Raw genomic sequence first — 20868 nt, 5'->3', positions numbered from 1 at the left:
AGACAAAACACAACTCTGCATCAAAGGAGCAGCACTGTAGAAAAGACAAACTACTTGAAGCACACGGAGAACACATCTATTTCCTACACAAAGATACTTCAGATGGAACACAAAACTATTTCTAGCTCAGAAATTCCTTCTCATCTGTTCACATGGCAGATTTTTATCTAAGTGTTCAGTCACAACACTGGCATTTAAGACACTCCATATACAACTGACCACTCTATTTTCTAAAGACAAGGGTGTTAGCCAACCTCAGGAGCTAAGGACTCAACAGGAATTTTAACAAGACACTTGAAGCAGTAAATCAGAGAAAGGAAGAAGCATGTTGCAAAGTGAGTGGAAATTCAGGTCTCTGTTCACATGTTCTGCAGAATTAAAGGGAGATAGAGATTAGATTTAAACTTACTATAAGTCCATCTGCGTGCTTCTCCTCATTATTTTGGTCCTTAAGGAAAAAATGTTAAAAATATCAACATAACAATCTTGCATGACTTATCAGTTCTGTGTTAAGCGAGAACAGTGAGTTTCTCTCAGGAATGTTTACATTTTCAGCCATAAAATGTTCCTCATCATGTGATCGAGTAACTAAACTTCAAAGACACAATTCACATAGTCCCTGCACCTCTGAAGATCAGCATTGTCGGAGGGCCTGTCCACAGAAATACCCATTTCTCCACTGCAGAGCACAATTATGCTTTACAATGTGGGTTCTTCCCAAATAGGTAAAAGCTCCCCCAAATATGGTCTGCAGCACCAATGAGTCCCTGAAACATAAAGTTTTGTTGCTGTGATTAGGACACAGATCAAGTTTTCAAAAGCACTTCTTGCTTTAGAAAGGCAGATGTGCCCTTGTAAGTCAAAAGTTTTTAACTTTTGATTTTTGTCATCCACCAGATTTTAAAATATTAGATTACTTAAAATCCCCAATTTTGGGGGTTTTTTTCCCTAGAAAGAGCAGGCAATGTATGGAAAACACCTGTCATCACGGGAATGACATAAACAGCAGCCAAATTAATGCCAATCTACAACCAGCATAGTTTTAACACTGTACCAGCAACAGGATAAATTTTACAGAACACTAAGCCAAGTCTCTTCCCTCCTGCTGCAAAGGTCATATTAATAAGTGCATCAATCCGTAACTTTGCCCAGTGTAAACCCTAAGACTTGTCTGCAGAGTATTTCCCTGGATTTCCAGTTGTTAAAGATAAGAGGAATAAGAGAAAAAAAAAAGCTGTAAACAGCATTAAGAAATTTGGCACATATTTGTGTTTTGATACTTAATACATTATTTCTTAGCTTATATAGTTGGCTCTAGGCTGTTCAACTTCCATGTCTGCTAGCTGACATCTCTTAAGGAAGGCTTCCCATGGTAAAAACGACATCATGGGAAAAGAGTTCCACTGGGTTGCAAATTTACAAACAAGGAAGGAAAAATAACACTGGATTCAAAACACGGGTTTTTTTCCAACACATAAAATTTCCATGTTGTGCTATCAATCTCTAAGACCTACAAAATAAACCACAGAGATGCTGCACTGGTACCGACACTTGCTACCCCATCTCAGTAATGCACCATCAGCAGTATGAAAAAGGTAAGGAAGGCAGAGATGCCACAAAACTAGGCAGGCAAGGCTGCCAGAAATGATGGAGTGAGAAAGAGAAGGCACAGATGCCAAACTAAACATCTAAATTATAGAAGCTGCTCCATAAAACACATATATTTCTAAGACTGAGGTTTACCACATCACTAGCAGACCATTACATGTATTTTACAGCACGCACATCAGCACATCCCCATACACACAAAGGGGACAACACAGGGCAAATGCTCCACCTGTCCATCCCACTTGGGTTATTTTGATTGCTTTTTGATAAGCAATGTATGTATTATAACATATTCCTAATTGGCTGGTATTACTTTGAAAATGTCATGAGTCACCTCAGTACCAGTGGCACGATCACACACTTGGTTCACCAGTAAGTCTGATGAAAATTTAACTGTTCAAATCCGAAGGGAGGTTTGTTTTAAAGTCCATGAAACATATCAACACACAATTAAAAAGAAGAAACAAAACAAAACTCAAACCACAAAAAATCCAGCTTTGCCCCAACATACCAAAATCACCCAAACGATAAATGGTTGCATGTTTGGAACAGAGAAGTGTTCTGAGTATATAGAGAAGTGGTAACAATATCAAGGTACACAGACAACCAAGGTAATTGTCAAATCTGTCTCCTAATGAGAAAGGTACTGTAGAAGTAAAAATGGGGTGCAGGGTGGTGTTAATATGATTTACTTTCACCAGTGTAAGTGAGCAGCCATTCTTGCCTTATAGCTTTGGGGAAAAACCTGCAGAATCTTAAAAGGTTCAATACTGAAGAACAGAAAGCTACCAGTCAGGCACAATACATTTGTACATACAGAAAGCATCATACACACACACGTTGCAAAACTGTAAAAAAAAACCAAACCAAACACCCCTGTATTATAAATTTTCTACAGCAGTAGGAAATCAGGATACCAACAGAGTTTACAGATAAGGTGGAGGGAATGACAACAGAATTGCCATGTAGTCAACAAGTAGAGTAGCCTGAGAGAGAGAAGATGAATGTGAAGAGATGAAACAGAAAAAAGGTTATTAAAGTAGTTGGAAAATTTACAGAGGGTGTTTTTCACTATATGTGGATCAGCATCTTCCAATACTCTGTGCATAAAGCCACCCATTTAAACCATCTTCTCTTGAACAGCTCCACAAGAGCTTCAGACATGGTTTGGCAAAACCCCAAACAATAAACCCCCACCCCTTAATGGATAAGCTCATCTATTTACACTGGTTAATATTTACTGGTGCTGAAAGGAGGACTTCAAGGTCTGCTTTAGTGTAACAGAAAGCAAGTGTTAGCACCTTTGGGGGACCCAAACTCCAGCTACCTTTATACTTACATTGCAGTTGGAGCAGTAAAGTACTGAACCTGATCTAAAATAACTACATCTCCCAGTCCCAGTTTTGTCCATTATCAGCAAACCACCTAAACAGCTTCAAAATACACTTGGCATCAGTGCAAGACAAGCAGCCATATCTGTCTATCCCCTAATAAACTTACACACAGCAGAAACAGGATTTGATATTCAACAGAAAAAGAAAGCTAACACAGCCACCTATTACCAGCTCTGATCAAGAACCTGACAAGCAGATTATAATTCTGCACTTTCACTTTTGCTAATTACATAGCAGAGCTTTTTAAAGAATAAGTAAAATTTCATAGGAATTAAACCCTTGTGAAAGTAAGAACTATTAAATTAATTTATATAGTAATTCACAAAAAATGAGCAAGTAATTTGTTGCACACAGTCTCTTCAACAGCTACTTCAATGCAGCAGGTCACATGTAGCTGTCTAGGAAAATTAGTATATTACAACTGACTCCATCAAATCCCTGAAGAACAACATATAGTCTATTGGATTCATTGTGCTAAAACACTTTTAAATACATCTAGTACTAAATAACAGCAAATGATGAAGTACTGACAAGGCTTTTCTTGCTGCCACTACAGTGAAGGATTTAAGTAGTATCACTGCATGTTAAATAAATCGTTCTAGTTCTAAATTCATGTGGCACAAAAGTACTTCTGTGTGCCTACTACTTGTAAAATATTTCTGGTTTTGTACAAACCTGTTAACAAACATTTTCTTCAGAATTTTTAAATTACTAATATGAAATTTGAATTTCATAAAACAGGCACTGATCCTTTTAGTGAAAGATTCTAAATAATTCAATTTTCACTGTGCTCAAAATTTTGTAAAACATATCTGGCATCCTGAATGAAGACAAACAGCAGCATTGCTTTTGAAAGCTACAAAAAACAGTTGATCCAGACTACGTGAAGAGCCCATGCTTATCTCTGGATAAATCAGAATGTGTTCTGATTAAATCAGTCTGAAATTCTGAAAGTACCATAAATTAATTTCTTTGCAAAACACCATCTCCCTTCACTTTGGTCACAAGATATAAATAATCAGCTCAGAATTAGCATATCCTAAATATAGTATGCTAAACCTGCAAGGGCAGAACTTGACAAAAAAAGTAAATTCAAATCTCACTAAATTTTAAAAACTAACAAAACATTCAGGTGAAAGGTGTAAGTGCATTACCCATATAGCATTCTCAAATAATATAATCTTACTTCAAGAAGTTCCAACATCATCATGAACTTCAGACCTATGACAAACTTTTCCAAACCAGTTTAGATGGTTTACATTATGTTTTTTATTTGATAGCCACATTCTTAAATGAAGCAGAAAGAAGAGTTTTCTTAAGTTTCTGTTCTGTCACCCTTATGTTTGCCTGAGTTCTTCTTTAGTTTAACAGAAAACTGCAAAAAAAAGTTTATCTGAAAGAACATGTCCTCAACACGACTGCTACCACAAGCATTAACAGGACTGTCTGCTATGGAATTCAGTATTTCAGAAAGTTCATTAAAATACTAGCATAAATCAACTTATACTGGGGGTTTTATATATATTTATCTCCTGGATCATACAGAATGCACTTTTAGATTTCAATTGTTTTCAAACAGATTAATGCTGTATAATTAAAATTCAAAACAGTTTACAGTGTACTTACTTTAGCAATCTGTAGCAACACAATGCAGTGTTTTATTGATTCTACCATGCTCTAGGAAAACAAAAATAACAGGAAAAAAAACTTGTATTACTACCCCTTAACATTTTGTTATCGGTTATATAGAATATTAGCTGAAACACTGGGTGAGAACTAAATGGACACTCAGTTCTGTAGAACCCTTCCCCTTTTTTTCCCCAGATACAAAACCACAGCAGCAGAAAACTGAAGTTTCCAAAGGCCACACACAGCCCAGGGTGAAATGGAAGTCAGCCCCAGACTTTCAGAGCCCTGCAGGCAGGTAAAGTGTCCTGGGGAGAGAGGCCGAGAGAGCCGGGTTGGCTTAATCTGGAGAGGAAAAGGCTCAGGGAGACCTTATCCATGGACATCAGTATCTGACTGGGATGGCAGGTGAAAGGAAGACAGAACAAGACTCTTCTCAGTGGTGTCCAGTGACAGGACAACAGGCAATGGCCACAAATAGAAATATAGGAAAATCACCTTAAACAGAAGAAAACATCTTTTTTTTTCCTTTAGGGATGATCAAACAGGTTGTCCATAGAGGTTGTAAGAGCCTCCATCCTTGGAGATACTCAAAACCCAACTAGATTTGGTCCTGGGCAACCAGCTGATGGTGCTCCATGCACAGGGTTGGACTAAGACCTTCAGAGGCCCCTTCCCACCTCAACTATTCCATGATGCTAAAGTGCTGGACATAAATCTGAATACAGCACCAGAACCATGCTGCCTCTGCCACCACACTGTTGGACCTAATATGGGTTCCCACTTTTCTGTAAAAAGGCTTTAAAAACTTTTCCAAGAAAACAAGGTGAATTTCAGAATCTATATATAATAGTTATAAAAATTAAAGAAACTTACACTAGTTGTTTCTTTGAGACCTTCAATTTTCTGTAAAATAAAAATCAAAATAGTGTGGTTAAAGAAAGAATTTCCAGCATCTGGTTTGACCTAAATACTGTATAAACACAATATTTTAATCTTACACTGGAGGAGGGGAAAAAGCCCTTAACCAACATGTTAAAGAGTATTTCCATATATAGACACAATTTTCGAGGCAAGACAGAAGTCAAACTGATAATTAAAGCTTAAAGATGACAAGGCTAGGAATTTCTAAGCAGTGACATTATACACATTTACTCATTAAAGTCTACACTTCCTTTTTGCATAACATCTACAAAAATGAAATGTAGCATAAAGATTCTCTCTAAATACAGTTTGTATCCTTATAAAGTGTACTGCATGGTGGCATATTTAACAGTATTACATGAAATGACTATCATTCAAGTCCAATAAACATATGCAGTTAAGCACAGCTTAAAATAAATCACAGAAAATAACAGTGCATACGTGTTCTTGCTCGTTCTAAGCCTCCAGTAAAAGTGCATCTGGAAATCTGCCTACTTAATTTTATCTAGAAACACTGGTTCATAAATATTTCCTGTGTGGAACTGCACTTCAGGCATGCAAAAGGCATCTGCATGCCACTCTACACATCAGTGTGACCTGTTTCAGGAGCAGATGCATCCTGTTGATGTCCTTGGCTCTGTCTGCAGAAGGCAAAATTATTAAATTGGACTCAGCACTGAACCTCTATTAATGCAATTCCAGGACCTCTTTGTTTTGATTAACACAAGTGTCTCATGTGATTTGAGTCACAAACTTCTTGATTCTTGAATAATGAAAGTGTGTAAAGGAATCTTTTCCCTCACTAGGGCACTGCAAGCCAAATTCTACACCATTAAGAGAGCAACATACATCTAAAAATCTACAGCAATTAACAGTCCCAATCTGTAGATTAAAAAGAAACAAATGCAGTGACATTCTCCCAGCCAATACCCGGGGGAAATTTTTCAGTTATGCTCTGTTCTCAATCTTCTCAGAAAATGCTGCACATTTTCCTCAGGATTAATTGGCAAGAGGTGGCCAAATAGCACCCAACCTCAGACTTCCCCTCTGGAAAGACTGGACCATGCTGATCCAGGAAACTGCATATCAGGGATGTCACATTCCAAAGTTATATTCTATTTACTCCTGCTGCTAGCAGAGAACATGCCAACGGCTAAAAATCCCTTTGCTTTTGTTTTTCATGTCTCTACTATACTTCCAGTCGAAATTTTATGAACACATATTGAAAAAAACCATTTTAAATATGACAGCAGTGAAGTTTTGAGCCTTTTAGCACCAAAATAGAATAGGCAAGGTACCAAAGCACACAGATCTTCTCAGATGAAAGATGATGCAGTTGAAGGAAATCATTCAGTCTCAAAGTTTTACAGCCAACTGTAGGAGTTTTGATCATTCTTTACCTATCTTTTCCCCAACATGTCATAGAGTATTTATACACCAAATAAACTGTGATCTCATTCCCTTCAGTGAAATCATCTTTGCTGAAAATATGAAAGTGATCTCAGGCCACATGATGCAATTTGTAATTTTCCAAACAAGACACTAAGACATTGCTATTCCTACACACAGGTACAGACAAAAGGGTAATTTGTCCAAGATCACACAGAAGATCTGACATGGGAGAAACCTCAGGACAACCAGGTTTTCAAGGCCTTTCCACAAATTATACAACTGGTTTTTTAACACTGTGGAAATGAATTCTTTGTGAGCTGACCAAATTAAGTAGTAATAATACACACTGATCAAGTATTTTTCACATTTGTGCTCTATGACCACCTTGCAAGAACACAGCACATGGAACTGGAATATTGTGCATAAAATCATGAGAACAACGAAGGCAAGTCAGATGGACTCAGCCCCTGGCAAGACCCTTCTATGAAGGACCAGCTCTACTCTTTAGGCCTAAGCAAAGGGTGATATGGAAGTTCCTGGATTTTCATGGCAAAGTGTTATTCTAGAATGGTGATGTAAGCAGGCACAAAATAAAGTTTGTAAATTCTGCCCATGTGAGATGTTACACAAACACACTATAGATATGACTTTGATGAGGGGAAAAACAAGTGGATGATCACTGCAACAAAACCTCCATGCTTTCAAGAGTGGTTGGTTTGGAGGAAAAGTTATGGGAATGCTTTTATCCCATCTCGTTCACCATTTGTACAGAACTACACTACTATGTACACACACTGCAACAACCCTTGTAAATTTATTCTTATTATCTTTTGTTTAAACTTGTTTAATGTAAGTAATATTGATAATTTAGACAATACAAAATTGTAAGCAAAATCATAAGCAGGTAAAAAGAGTTATGTTGAAGATAAAACATTATCAATTAAAAAAATAATCAAACATACAATTTACTAATTTACAGTAACATTTATCACAATTTTCCCTCTTCAACATCCCTAGTCTTTGAAAACTGATGAAGATAAATTTTTAATAAGACAGTTCCCCTTGTTTTAGGTAATGAATACACATATTTTCAAATGAAACATCAATTTCCTGCAGATTTACATTTGCAGAATGCAGCCACATGCCATATTTAATCTAATCAAACTGCAGGCTGCTGCTGCCAAAACTACTCCATCTCTTTGCTGCTCATTGCACCTCCTTGACATCTGATTTTTTATGAAATCACTGAGAAGGCTAATTTTATCTCATTGAACATGATTTTTGCCTCATTCAACCATCATGTGACTAGAGAGGGATCAGCTCATCCAGCACAGAGAGGCAGCACAGGCACATAGGGGCAGCTGACTCACGGCTGAAATCTGTAAGGTGCAACCTAAATCTGTGTGCTCAGCCTTGGATTTACTTCACAAAAAGCACTTGTTTTGAGCCAAACAGCTTAAGCAGGCTACACTTCCTTTCCAAATCCTGTTAAGTAATGTCAGCTTTATTCCAGCCTGCAAATATTCACCTCTTTGCTGTTCTCACACTTTTGAGTGCTTTGCAGTTTCATTCTCCCCGATATGTGTGGTCAAGATCACCACACAACCCCTGAACAGAAAAGCTCACCTGAGTTCCCAGCAGTAACACTGCAAACACTGCCAGAAAGCAAAGTCCTCTCTCCGCCTTGAAACCAGTACCCTCAGCTCACACACCTTCCTTCCATCCTACACAATCCAATACACACACTGTACCCCACCAGCAGACTGAACAAAAGTGGTAGCACTGCAAGTTGTGTATGATCCCACCATACACTGCTGGCTACACTTCTGCCAAGAGTAGTAATACAACACAGGGGATTGATGATAATCTATACTTCAAAATCCATCAAGTCTACATCTGCACTGCCTTCTTCCAAGTTCAAGAGATTATCACTCTCAGAAGGAAGATATCCAAGAGAACTTGAGGCATCTCAGAACACCTATATCCTACACCATCATCTTTAAAAGACCAAATGTTCTGTAAGTAAACACCAGTTCATCCAGTGCTCTGTGCACTTGAAAAAACAATAGCTCAGGTTTGAAAGCCCTGGCCATAAACAGTTGCAGAACAGCACTCAGCTACTTGGAAGTACTTAGCACTCAAATATCCAAATCTTTCTTCCTCAGAGGAAAGAACTATGGGTTGGATGGAAGTATCCTGCAGGTTACACTTGGTTTATGATCAGACAGCTGAACCATACTTCCATAAACAAATAGGAAAACTGCTAAATACCGTATCAAAAAACCTCTTAACTGCTTTAGTACAGGAAGAGACACGATCAAGAAAGTGCTTTGCCAAGTCTTTTTCATTTTTAATAGAGAATAAATGGAATCCATAGTAATAGCAACCCTCATCGAGATTTAAAACCAGAGGAAGCTGACCCCTTCTAAATGAGCCTCCTGCTTTCTCTAATAAGTCAGCCTGTCTGTTCCACAGATACCTTGCAGAGATAAAAAGTCAGCACAACATGCAGAAAACCTCCAGGGATTAGGAGCACTGTCACAGGGAAAAAGAAAGTACTGACTGATCTGCAAAGTAGCATCTGGAGGGAGGTCAAAATTGAAGGACAAGTCTTTCCAGTAGAACACACCGAAGGAGAAATACAAAATCTTTAGATCTTACTCTCGTGGTCAGTTGTCCACAGATTAAACACACTGACAGTGAAGTATTTCAAAGTTATTTTAAAAGCCTGTACACATGAAAGAATTCCCTACTCCTTGATACTGAAATTACTGCACTGGCTGAAAGAAAGTAACTCCTCGGTAATAAACCCTTCATAAGGAGTTGTGCAATCCCTCCTCCAACACCACACAAATTAATATATGAAACCAGCAGGACACTTAGTGCCAAACCCACACCACCAAAGGTATGTGCCAGCCTTTCTTGAACAGTGCTTGAACTCAGGCCTACAAACCTGACTTTGAAATGAAACGGGGGGAGTGCAAAATAATACACAACACTTTAATGAATTACAACCTCATTAAAAAAGTAGTGCTCCCCACTAGTACATTATTGACATCCTTACTTTAGGTGAATGAATTGTGGTATTCTCAGACTTCAATCATGTGTCACATTAGTCACAGACCTACACAGGATGCACACTGACTACAGGAAATACATGATTCTAAGTATTTACATTTTTTTTTCAGAACACCTTAGTAATTCCTACCAAAATTAAACATTCATCCTTGTTAAACATTTAAAAAATAGCAAATATAAGTCAAAATGCTTTCAACTGTTGGATAGCAAGCAGAGGAATAATCATTTCTGCCAGACTGAAATCTTTTTTGATATTGTGACACCCACTATGACTAAAATTTCTGGTTTTAACCTATTCACAACACAAATGTTACCATTTATTCAAACTGCTTTAACTGATTGTGACAACTCAATAATTTTGAACTGTACTTTATATTTTTACAGACTAGAGCAAACTGATGCACAAATCCATCTGATGAAGCAAAACAAGCAATATTTAAGACAAAATGTACTTGCTTTTCTTTGTTCATCATCTTTGCAGTTCTGGAGTTTTTCATCAAAGAGCTGAAAGAAAGAGATACTTGTGAAAATACTGGAAGTGTTATTTTTTCATATAAAAAAACCTCCAACTGCCTTTCTTCTATTTCAACAAAGACCTTTGGGGTGTATGAAGCATTTACCAAAACAGCCTCAACCCCCATCAACCCTTCCAGGTACCTGATATCCAGGTACATGATTCCAATCATGTAAGATATGGAAGCACATCTGAGATGCAGCTAAGCAAAGTAAAACAAATTCTTACTAAAAATCTTTTTTGTGCATTTGAACTGAGCCAAAACAGTTAACAGTTGCCTTTGAGGTGCATACACAAGTAATCATGAAGTTGTTCAAGGAAGAGAAAAGATTAAGGGTAATGCTCCAAAGTTCATCACACCCACCCCTGCTCAGAGAAGAGGATGTAATTTTTAGGAAGTGAGCTGCAGTTCTTCACTGCCTGCCTCAAACCTACTCATGTGTTCCCTTTCCCTTGAGGGCTGATTTCTGCTTCTAAAAAAAGACTCTGATCTTGGTCTCTGTCCATCCTCAAATTGACTCTCCTTTCAGTATTAATTAAATCCTATACCCCTCCCCCCAGATGGCCTGAAATAACAATTAGAGGGTGTAAACATTTAAATACCTTCTGTCACTGAAGTGTGTTCAACAACTCCAGAGTGGGAGACCAAGGCAGCTCCTGAGTGAGTCTCCTCAGGGCAGCTTTGAATTGTTTGCATCTCTTTTTCCTGCCTTCATTTTTGGCCCTACCCTCCAACTGAGTTTTTGCTGAATATCTCACGTGCAATACTTGCACATTATATCAGGGAAAAAAAAACAATCCAACCCAGCAGAACTGAAGCAAACTCAACAGCAATTTTAACCTGCTGAGTCATGGGAAAAAGTGTCCTAGGAGCTGTTTTTCTCAACAAGGTGAGTACTGAGAGGTACGACCTCACTGTTCCTCACGTTCCTATCTATTCTTAAAATACAAAGTATAAAAGAACTGTGTTTATACAACATTCCTACCGAATGTTTTCTCTCAAGGACAAGGCACAGATTATCTGTCACTACTACAATGAAGTCTGAAACTATCTGCAACAGTAGTTTACGCACTACTTGACAAATTTTTCTCTAGATTATAAAATGCTATGAGCAACACAATGATTAATTACGTTTTCCAATTAAGCTTAACCCATCTTTGCCATTTCTGTAAAGGTATATATCAAACAGAATCTTTCAGCCATTGTAAACCATTTGATATAAATCTCTTTGAGCTATTCTAATTTTTTAACTCCTTTTTTCAGCCCTTAGCTCATAACTTCTAATTTTTACACCTACATTAAAAATGTCTTTATTTCAATACTAGTTAGAATTTATGTAACATACTAAGAAAGTGAAGAGGAAATAAAATTCTATTATCATCAGACTTCATATATATAAAAAGTGTGTTTTCTCCAATTCACAGGTCAGCCAGATGATCTCTCTGCATCCCACATTTACCAAGAACATATGCCAAGCACAAAACATGACTGACTGTCTCTGCTGAGCTTCCTTTCAACCTGACCTTGAAACCACCCTGGCAAGCAGACCCCCAACACAGTAAACACACCAATTTGTCACCATACCTTCAACTGGTCTATCAAGATCTGTAAATAAGCATCAGCCTCTGTAAGTTTCTTGTCAAAATCATGAACGCTGGGAACGAATCCTGAATCCACACCCTGGAAATAAATAAACAAACGAAAATCAAATATTTAATTAGCATTTAGGACGAGGAAACACGTAACAACAATATGGTTTTGCCTGCCATCTGACTGAGAAAATGTTGCCTTGCCGTTCCTCCTGCCACGTGCAGACACAAGCAAACAGCTGAACAGATCTGGCTTCTATTTGCAGCAGCAGTAAATTGCTCCACATTTTCAATGGGGGTATAATCATCACATGCCAGAGTATTTCATTACTTATGATTGAACAAATCCTCTTAAATTACACTGATTAAAGTTTCTTTGTAAAATATATAGGAGAGTTCAAGTTTTTCTGAAGACTGTCTTATGATTCCATATACATTTTAGTTAGGGAAGCCCAAACCATACCCACTTTTCACACTTCAGACAGTATTGCTCAACTCACAGCTTTTAGCTAAGCACTGCTAAATCTCTTCCTAAACATGGACCCACCTTTGAGCCATAAAATTCAAAGCTGTTAGTCCTGGCTGCCCTAGTTCCTTTACAGCTGTAATGATTTGCATCCTTATCACTGTATTTGGATTCTGAGATTCTGTTGCACATACACTGCCAAGGACAAAGTATCAGTGCCACAAGAATGATTACTGCTATATTTTCTTGCTTGGAAATTTTTTTCTCCTAATAACATTAAACTCAGAGCACACTTCTGCATATAACCTAATCCCTACCTTTAAATTGATACACCATATACTTAAAGACCCAAACAAATTCCCACTGGGTTACCACATCTTTAATTAGAGGAAAGAAAAGAGAGGATTCTTGAAATGGGTTACTTCTGCTTTCAGGCACATATACTAACACACTAAAGGTTTATTTATATAATACCTTTAATGCAAATGGAACTGCAAAACAAATACTGAAGCACACCCAGCTTGAAAAAAATTGTACACTGCAAGATAAACATACATAGGAGGAAAAAAAAATCCATGAAGGATAAAGAAGCAAACACCAGTTATAACAGAAACATCACAGCAGTGACAATTTTCCTACTAGCCTAAATCCTTGCACAGTACTCATACTGATCTCAAACGTGACAACTTCCCTTCAAACTCTTACGAAACATGAACTGTGCCATTTTGACTGCTGAGAACATCAGGAGTCTGAACATGTAAAGATCAGCCAGTGGGGAAAAAATATTTCATGTGCAGATGATGGGCAATCCATATTTTTAAAATTCCATATGAGCACAACGTTTTGTTTGGCATTGTTTGCTCTGTCAGAACAGACAGTTTCTTTTATTTTTGTATGATATCAGACCATCATATTAAGAGCTTTATTTATGGCTCTCTAGAGGTGTCAGCACTTGTGTGCAGTAGAGGAATTACTTGTTCTTCCTCCATCCAGCTGTGTGCACAGTATCACACACAGCCTAAAACATAAACCCATCTACGGACTGGAAAACACATTCTTTACTCACTGGCCAACTCTTAAACTGTGCTGCAGACTAATACCCAGATCTTGACAACAGCTCTACATGAGTAAATCTATCCACTTAGTTTGTAAACTAGCATGAAGAAAATATCCTTAACCCCATATTAGACAGTCCACACAGGACAAATTTAGGAATAGTGTTTTGAAACAAGGAAGAGGGAGAAGAAGAGAGGAAAAGAAAGCAACTGTTTTGTTAATGACTAGAAATTAAGAAAAAATGGAAAGCACTCAGTATAATAAGTTACCAAAAAAAGTTCTAATAGGCAGAAGGGAAAGTCCTCTCAACCAAGCAACTTTTGACACTCTCTCGAACTAGTCAAGTTTAAATTACACTGCAACTACATCTAAAACCATATGAAATTAGTCTTCTATTTTCTTGTTGAAAATGGAATTGTCTGTACAGCCAACCCCATCAGTTCAGCAAATGGGGTTGCTCAGTTAAAAATTCTGGAGGTCAGGTTTTGCATACCAAACCCACATGAACTATACAGAAAATTTCTGCTGAAGATACTATACACAGAAATATAGTTTATGGTGCATGTTACCTGTATGCTGCATCGAAATGCTGATTTTTATTTCAGTGATCACTCTATGACTACTGATATGTAACTATCTGGTATTTTTAGTGGTGGTTTAAAGATAAAATGCCATTCTTAAATTTCAGGCTCTTAGCAATACGGGAAAAGCTGATCAAAACATTCACTGTTACAACTGAGCAGACATCCACATCAAGCAAAGAGTGAAAACTGTAACCTAAAAAGTTCTATCAGAAAGTTAAAACTGCACTCAACATAAAGAGAAAGCCATAAAACCAAGTATAGTGTCAAGCTGACAGAGCAGAGAGATGAAACATGAAAATAATTTTGAAAAGAAGTAAAGATACTTAAAGCTGTAGCACTTCACTAGTTTACTCTTGGTTTGTTTAGATGAAATTTGATAACCTAGTGATAACCAAATTCATTAGTCTTTGTTATATGAGATTAGGTTAATAATTTTAAGTTCTCACACAGTTTTAAAATTGAAAACTAAACGATAATTGGAAAGCTAAAGATATAAAGATGAGCAATAGCACAGAAAATCCCCTCCATAAATAGCAAACAAAAGCAATCAGTATTTCAAACCTAGCAGTAATTTAGACAGAACAGATATACAAAGTGCAGATTTGCATAACAAATCCTTATTTCTTGATTATCTGGTCACCCAAAGACATGGTATAAGTAAAAAGGAGAGCCTTTCTCTTCTTCCCTGCCAGGAAGGAAATGAGGCTTCAAAAGAAATGGGTGAGCAGAGTCAATAGAATGGCATTTAACAGCTTGTTAAACATTTAAATTAGGAATTTTACATCTGAACCAGCAATCAAATTTTTATGAGAAACCGTATTATATGCTGCTCACCTATTTACAAAACAGGCTGCCTGCAGATATTGTTAAACTTTCAACTCCCAGAGGGCAGAGTTCAAAACTCAGCTGGATTTGACCCTTGACAACCTGATCTAATGTACAATTTTGTCTCACAAGGAGAAGGGTGTTTGGAAGAGGTGACTTCCAGAGGTCTTCTCCAGCTAAAGTCATGCTGTCATTCTAAAATTCAAATTATGGAAGAGAATAGGAACCCAGACTATTTTATATCTTCAGAAATACACTGATTCTATCTTGCTGTCAGTACCTATCTGAAGTAATATAACTTGTTTTTCCATTGAATAACTACATTTATTGGTAAGTACAATTTATTTCCCTCCAATAATGACTCCATTCATGTAAGTTTTAAAGAATTAACAATTACCAGACAAAACAGTTGCAGAAGCAAGTAATTTAAAAAACTTCTCATCTCCCCACCACCTCCCAAACAAGGTGTTTGGTGTCTGACTCCTCCCCATTAAGAACCCCCTATTGTTAACAACTAGTTAAAAGAGAATAAAGTATCATAGCATTCTCTCCCTCATCCCTTCTTTCCTCCTACAACTTCTGGAATGTCCCTCCCTTTCAGGACATATCAAAACTTAAGGACCAGACTCTACAGGGCACATCTCAATCCCAGTGTTTGTAGGTAGGCAGGAGGAAGTGGGGCCCAGCAGCACATTGGGTTAGATTCCAGTCAGAGGTCTCCCAGAGGAATCTGTGGGATCCCTAATAATGCTGGGCAAGTAGACAGGATGGTCATCCTAGGAAAGGGTTTACATGATGGTCTGGGGTTGAGTAAACAACTCTCATGCTAACAGTCCTGCCAAATTAGCCCCTTCAAACACAAGCCTTTTTTTGGAAGGGGTAAACAAGAGGGCAACAACAAAATAGCACAATTGAAAATACATATTATGAGCCTTATTTTCACAAGAGAACTGCCAGCATTAAGGGAGTTTACATGTTGTTTCCTTGTCCTCCAAATTAGAAGTCACACATACCACTAACGCATTTGTATTCAAAACTTGTCCATGCTGGAAAGTAATTCAGCCTAATTTAAACCAGTTCTTTCAAACTCAGATGGGATGAAAAGATTGCATCATCCTTAGAAGAAGCATACCAGAAAAATTCAAATATATTTCTCGAATAAAAGCATTACAATAATAGCTTTGCTGGGGGAGGAAGAGAGAAAGCTGTACAGAGCAGACTTTCTTATCTTTTTGAAGACACTTCTGCTACATTCTTCATCTAATTAGGATTCCAAGTCCAACTAAAAATTCTTGTGTAAGTTAGTTTAAAGAAGTCAATAAGAATGTTTTCCTTCCATCCACAACATCTCATCAAAATCACATCCCCTGTCTACAGCATCTTTGATTTTGTCAAGTAGGAAATTGCCTGTAAGGACCACTACTCGTAAGCCACTAAACAAGAGCACTTTTGTGGCAAAAACAATCCTATTTTTTTTTCCTCTGCTAGATTTTTAAGCACTATTTAAAGCTCAGAATGTAAATGTCTCAAGATCAGTTAAAAAGCAAATACATGGCTTCTGGAAAGCATACGAGCCTTCTAAGAAGTCAGAATACTGCAATTCTTATAAGAAAAATTCTGTGTTGCAAAACACAACGTGTCTGGTAAACACTGTGTAGTTACAGATATTATCAGGTCTCCTAGGAAAACAGAAAGTTCAAAAAACAGAAGTATTTACACACTGATGTAAAATTCTGTCTTTAAAACATAGGTTACAATTCTGAAATCTCACAAATACTAAGCATATCCTAGACTACCTTTTATTTACCTATAATCTATTCATTGATCTATAATCAACATAGACAATGCATATGTTCTAAGGTGCTTACCCACTATCAAGTTATTTTGTTAGCAAAATCTGAAAATAGCAACATGCCTGCCAACACTATGCCCTTCCAGCAGCACTCGAAATACATCTATACTGGATATATTATTAATCTAAAAGAACATGTTCTTAGTTTTTTGCAAGAATTCTTGACTCACACTAGAAGCAGCATTAAAAAACCAAGAAATAACAATATAATATACTTAAGAGAATAATATACTTAACATATAAGAAAGTTTTACTCTACCTTTCATTCTTGTTTGCAGCTTTAGAAAGGTCATATAAAAATCCTGGTTAATGTAGTACTAAGCGATCCCCTACTATCAACAGTTTCATGAGCACTTGACACCAGCATAAATGAAGGGGAAACAAATCAGTTCCCCTGTTGTTTACTCTCACCTTTACTCCGCTCTTTCTTTCGAGTCAGCATAAACATTTACCTTGCCACACAAGCAACTCAATGTGAAAACTAACCGAGGTTAAAACTAAACTTGGAAAGGGAGTGCAGCAGGAAAAGTAGTTTTAATTTGTGCCAGTTCTGAATCCAGTTCCAAATTCAGGTCTTCTTGCTACACTGCCTCTTCCTTTTTGCTACAAGTAAGACAGGACTGCTTACAGTAGGAGTACCAACTCCCACATGTTGGGAAGCCCTGGTGCAACTTGGTGTTTAAGCCACTGTATCATTCTTCACAGCAACTATCACAGATCCACTTCTCAGAATAATTTTCTTACCCTACTGTCTGCTATCGAGGAAGTAAACATCTTATTTAAATTATGGAGCTATCGAGCTACAGAGCAATTAATTTTTATTTAATTCCTTTCACTTTTACAGTGGTAAGAAATTGCTCACCTATGTACTGACAGTAATTTCAATTCCTTTGTCTGTACAGAGTCCACTCAGAGGCTGAAATAGTTTAGGGTAGATCAAATAAGAAAGTTACTGTGTTACTGTGGTCCTATAAGACATCAGTTATCTTCAAGGGGTCTTCACACTGGAGAATTCCAGAACCAAAAAGTACTTGTAACACTAGGGTGCCACTTGAAAGACAGTGAGGAAAGCAGGGTATTTACACTAAACAGGACAACTAGAAGCATGTCCTGTCTGAGTGGGACTGCTGGCTGACATAAGATGCTGCTGAGGAACTAAAGAAAATTTGAGATATCTTATCACCTCTGCTCAAACAACAAACCTAAGCCACAATATATCTTCACCCCAAGAACACCCTCCCCCTTATCTTCTGTGAGTATGAGGCAACTGATGTGCTGCCACTGCAAAACTACTGGTCTGGTAATGCCTCAGCAGTAACAACCTGGGGGGATAAGGGGAAAACCACTGGTGGGTTCAGAATGGTACTTCCAGTAGTATTGCACCATCTGTTCAAGGACTTTTCAACAGACAAAGCTAATACTAGAACAACTATGTGTATTTTTCGCAATAGCTTTACCATAAGTACATACAAAAACAAAGCGAGCAGAACAACAGAGTTCAGTTTCAAAATTCAGCCAAATTAGGCTACAAGCATATCTGAAATGTTTCCTCCCTATTGTTGTTCCCTTTGGATACAACACTACTAATTGTCAGCCCTCTGGGCAGCTTGGTTCCCTTTATTCATTCTGTGTATTTATGACTCAGTTCCTTGCCTGTAGCTCATTCTTGCCAGTTTAGGCTTTGAGGAGCAGGGGAGAAAGGGGGTGCAGAAGAAGTGTGTTTTATTACGTTTCAAAAGCATTTCTATTATAAAGCCTGAAGGACAAAACAGTAGAACATTTAGGCAAAAATAAAATCAGCAAGACTAATCAGACTAGAGAACACGCAGACACCACTTCACCTTTCCACCTCGCATTAACTCGTAATCCTTCCTGATTTGGTTGACTCAACACACGAACCACCTGGGTTTCAGTACAGTTTCTCACATTTCAAATGTGAAGCAACTTTTAAGTCTGACTTTCCGAACTTGAATACTCTCATCCCAGAACAGGTAGACTGAAAGCAGCACGAAAATGCGGGAAAAAAAGACCCAGAAAAGATACATTATTTTGGACAAAACCACACGCATAAAGGTTTTCTATGACAGACAATCACATGTCTTTCTGTTTGCGACAGAAACTGAGAACCCAAGAAAATGCCCTTACAGAAAATAATCTCTGCCGTGGCACTCAAACCCCTCCATCCCGCTGAGCCAATAATCCCCAAAGAAGCCGTTTGACTTTTTTTGCCCAAAGGAAAGCGAAAGCGCACCGAGCGCCGTTTTGTTTAAACGCTATTGAGGGCAAGGCGCGTTTGTGTACACGGGGCTCCTGTATCCGGCTGGGAGCATCCCTGCGGGCGCACGGGACCCGCCGGCGCTCGCTGCTCCCGGTCCCGCCATCCCGGGGGCTCCGTGCTCCCGGTCCCGCCGCCCGTTCCTGGAGCCGCCGCGGGCAGAGGGGCGGGCACTCGGCCCCCCGCCCGCCCGGGAGGCGCCCCGAGCAGGGTGTGCCCCGGAGGGCTCCCGCAGCCCCGGCACCCGCCTCTGCCCGTGCCCGCGCCGCCCCTACTCACACCGGCCATCCCTCGGTGGGCAACGCGCGGGGAGCGGAGCCGAGGGCAGGAGCAGGGCCGCCCGCCCGCCCGGCCCCGCTGCGCCGCCTCCAGCGGGCCGGGAAGGGGCGGGATGCGAAGGGCAGGGAAGGGAAGGGCAGGACCCCCCGGCCGCGGCCCCGCCGCGCGTCACGAACAAGGCGGCCGGAGATTGGCGAGGGGGCGGCCCGGCCCCGCGGAGCAAAGGGAGGGAGGGAGGGGCAGCGGCCGCTGGTAGAGCCCAGCAGGGCCACGCCGGCCGTGGAAGAACTGCGGGGGCTGTGCCTGGGCTTACCCTGCGCTCGGCCCAGCAGCCACCCCTCGAAACTTCGGCCCCTGTTCGCTCCGCCTGCACGTCCCACCGGTACCTCCCACAGCAATGGAGACCCCTCTCCCTAACCCGTAAAAGAATGAGGTTTGGCAAGGATATATTTCATTCTTAAATCAGTGCCTGCTCAGCCATCTGTGGAGATGGCAAACCTTGGAAGTTCCCGAGTGGGGGTGTAACTGAACGCTGTTCCAGCTACTACACAAACAAGGGCCTCAGAAACAGAAATGTTACCTGACGGATGAGGAAGGTTCATGAAAACGAGTGGTGAACGCACAGCAGTGGCCCACAACATACCACATTCAATGGTAAACATATTTACCAGAGAGGAGGAGATGTTTCTTAGTAAGCAGTTCTGAACTTCTAATTATTCCCTCGAACATTACCAGATAAATTACTACCTTAGGCTTTTTTATCTAAACATGCTTTACTCATTTGAAAAACTCAAGGAATGTCAACAGTTAAGTAATGGGAAACAGTTCCATTATTAGTTACAATCATGAAATCTATTTCTGCCAGTAAAACTACACTCACCATTTCTAGAGAGCATAGAAGTGTACATTTTGATAAAACCAACCTATACTCTGGTGTTTCATTCCTGTGCTCTGTACCTCCCAGCCATAAAAAATCTTCTGGTGGAGGAAATGGCACAGATTCCTTTTACTTCATTTTAGATCCTAAACCACTCATGTTAACGTATTCACTTTCTAAACTGAGGACAGGGAAAGAGGCATCCCTTGGGAAGGGGCTCAGCTTTTCTACCTCCACATGTTGTTCCCTAGATAATCTCTCTCCTCACACCCACCACAGTCCGGGGTTCTTCGGTCCCTGGTCAGCTACTGTGTCCAGATGGAGAGATTACTTCTAAAATACCCATGGCACGTTACTAGGGATACAAAGCTGCTTGTCAAACAGGAATTCTTATCCAGGGATCTGCTATCCAGTAGAAAATTTATAGTGGTCTTTTATAAATCAAAAAAGGTTGAAACCCACTCTTTAACAGGCAAGTTGACTGGAATTGCACAAGTGCCTAAAGTTGGATGAGACAAATTCAGGTTT

General features: G+C 39.1%; 1 protein-coding gene across 9 annotated transcripts in view; it reads right to left on the bottom strand.

Moving 5' to 3' along the window:
• OSBPL9 (oxysterol binding protein like 9) overlaps window positions 1–20868 on the bottom strand; it is a 60305-nt gene that overhangs the window by 12544 nt on the left and 26893 nt on the right. For 3 of the 9 annotated variants that reach the window (XR_004358441.1, XM_032695798.1, XM_032695799.1), the window contains exons 5-9: window positions 12122–12217; window positions 10479–10526; window positions 5505–5534; window positions 4629–4679; window positions 410–448 (exon numbers count right to left, since the gene is read on the bottom strand). Coding sequence is in view for 8 of the 9 variants with exons in the window: in XM_032695798.1 (XP_032551689.1) it covers window positions 410–448; window positions 4629–4679; window positions 5505–5534; window positions 10479–10526; window positions 12122–12217 (264 nt within the window). In the remaining variant the exon portion in view is untranslated. Of the gene's footprint in view, window positions 1–409; window positions 449–4628; window positions 4680–5504; window positions 5535–10474; window positions 10527–12121; window positions 12218–17168; window positions 17275–19463; window positions 19573–20868 lie in introns of those variants that run through there. The other 6 variants (XM_032695802.1, XM_032695801.1, XM_032695806.1 and 3 more) reach the window with 6 other exon arrangements.

Source organism: Chiroxiphia lanceolata, chromosome 9 (genome assembly GCF_009829145.1).
Source record: "Chiroxiphia lanceolata isolate bChiLan1 chromosome 9, bChiLan1.pri, whole genome shotgun sequence".
In the NCBI taxonomy this organism is placed as follows: domain Eukaryota; kingdom Metazoa; phylum Chordata; class Aves; order Passeriformes; family Pipridae; genus Chiroxiphia; species Chiroxiphia lanceolata.
This window is presented reverse-complemented; position numbering and strand designations above follow the sequence as displayed.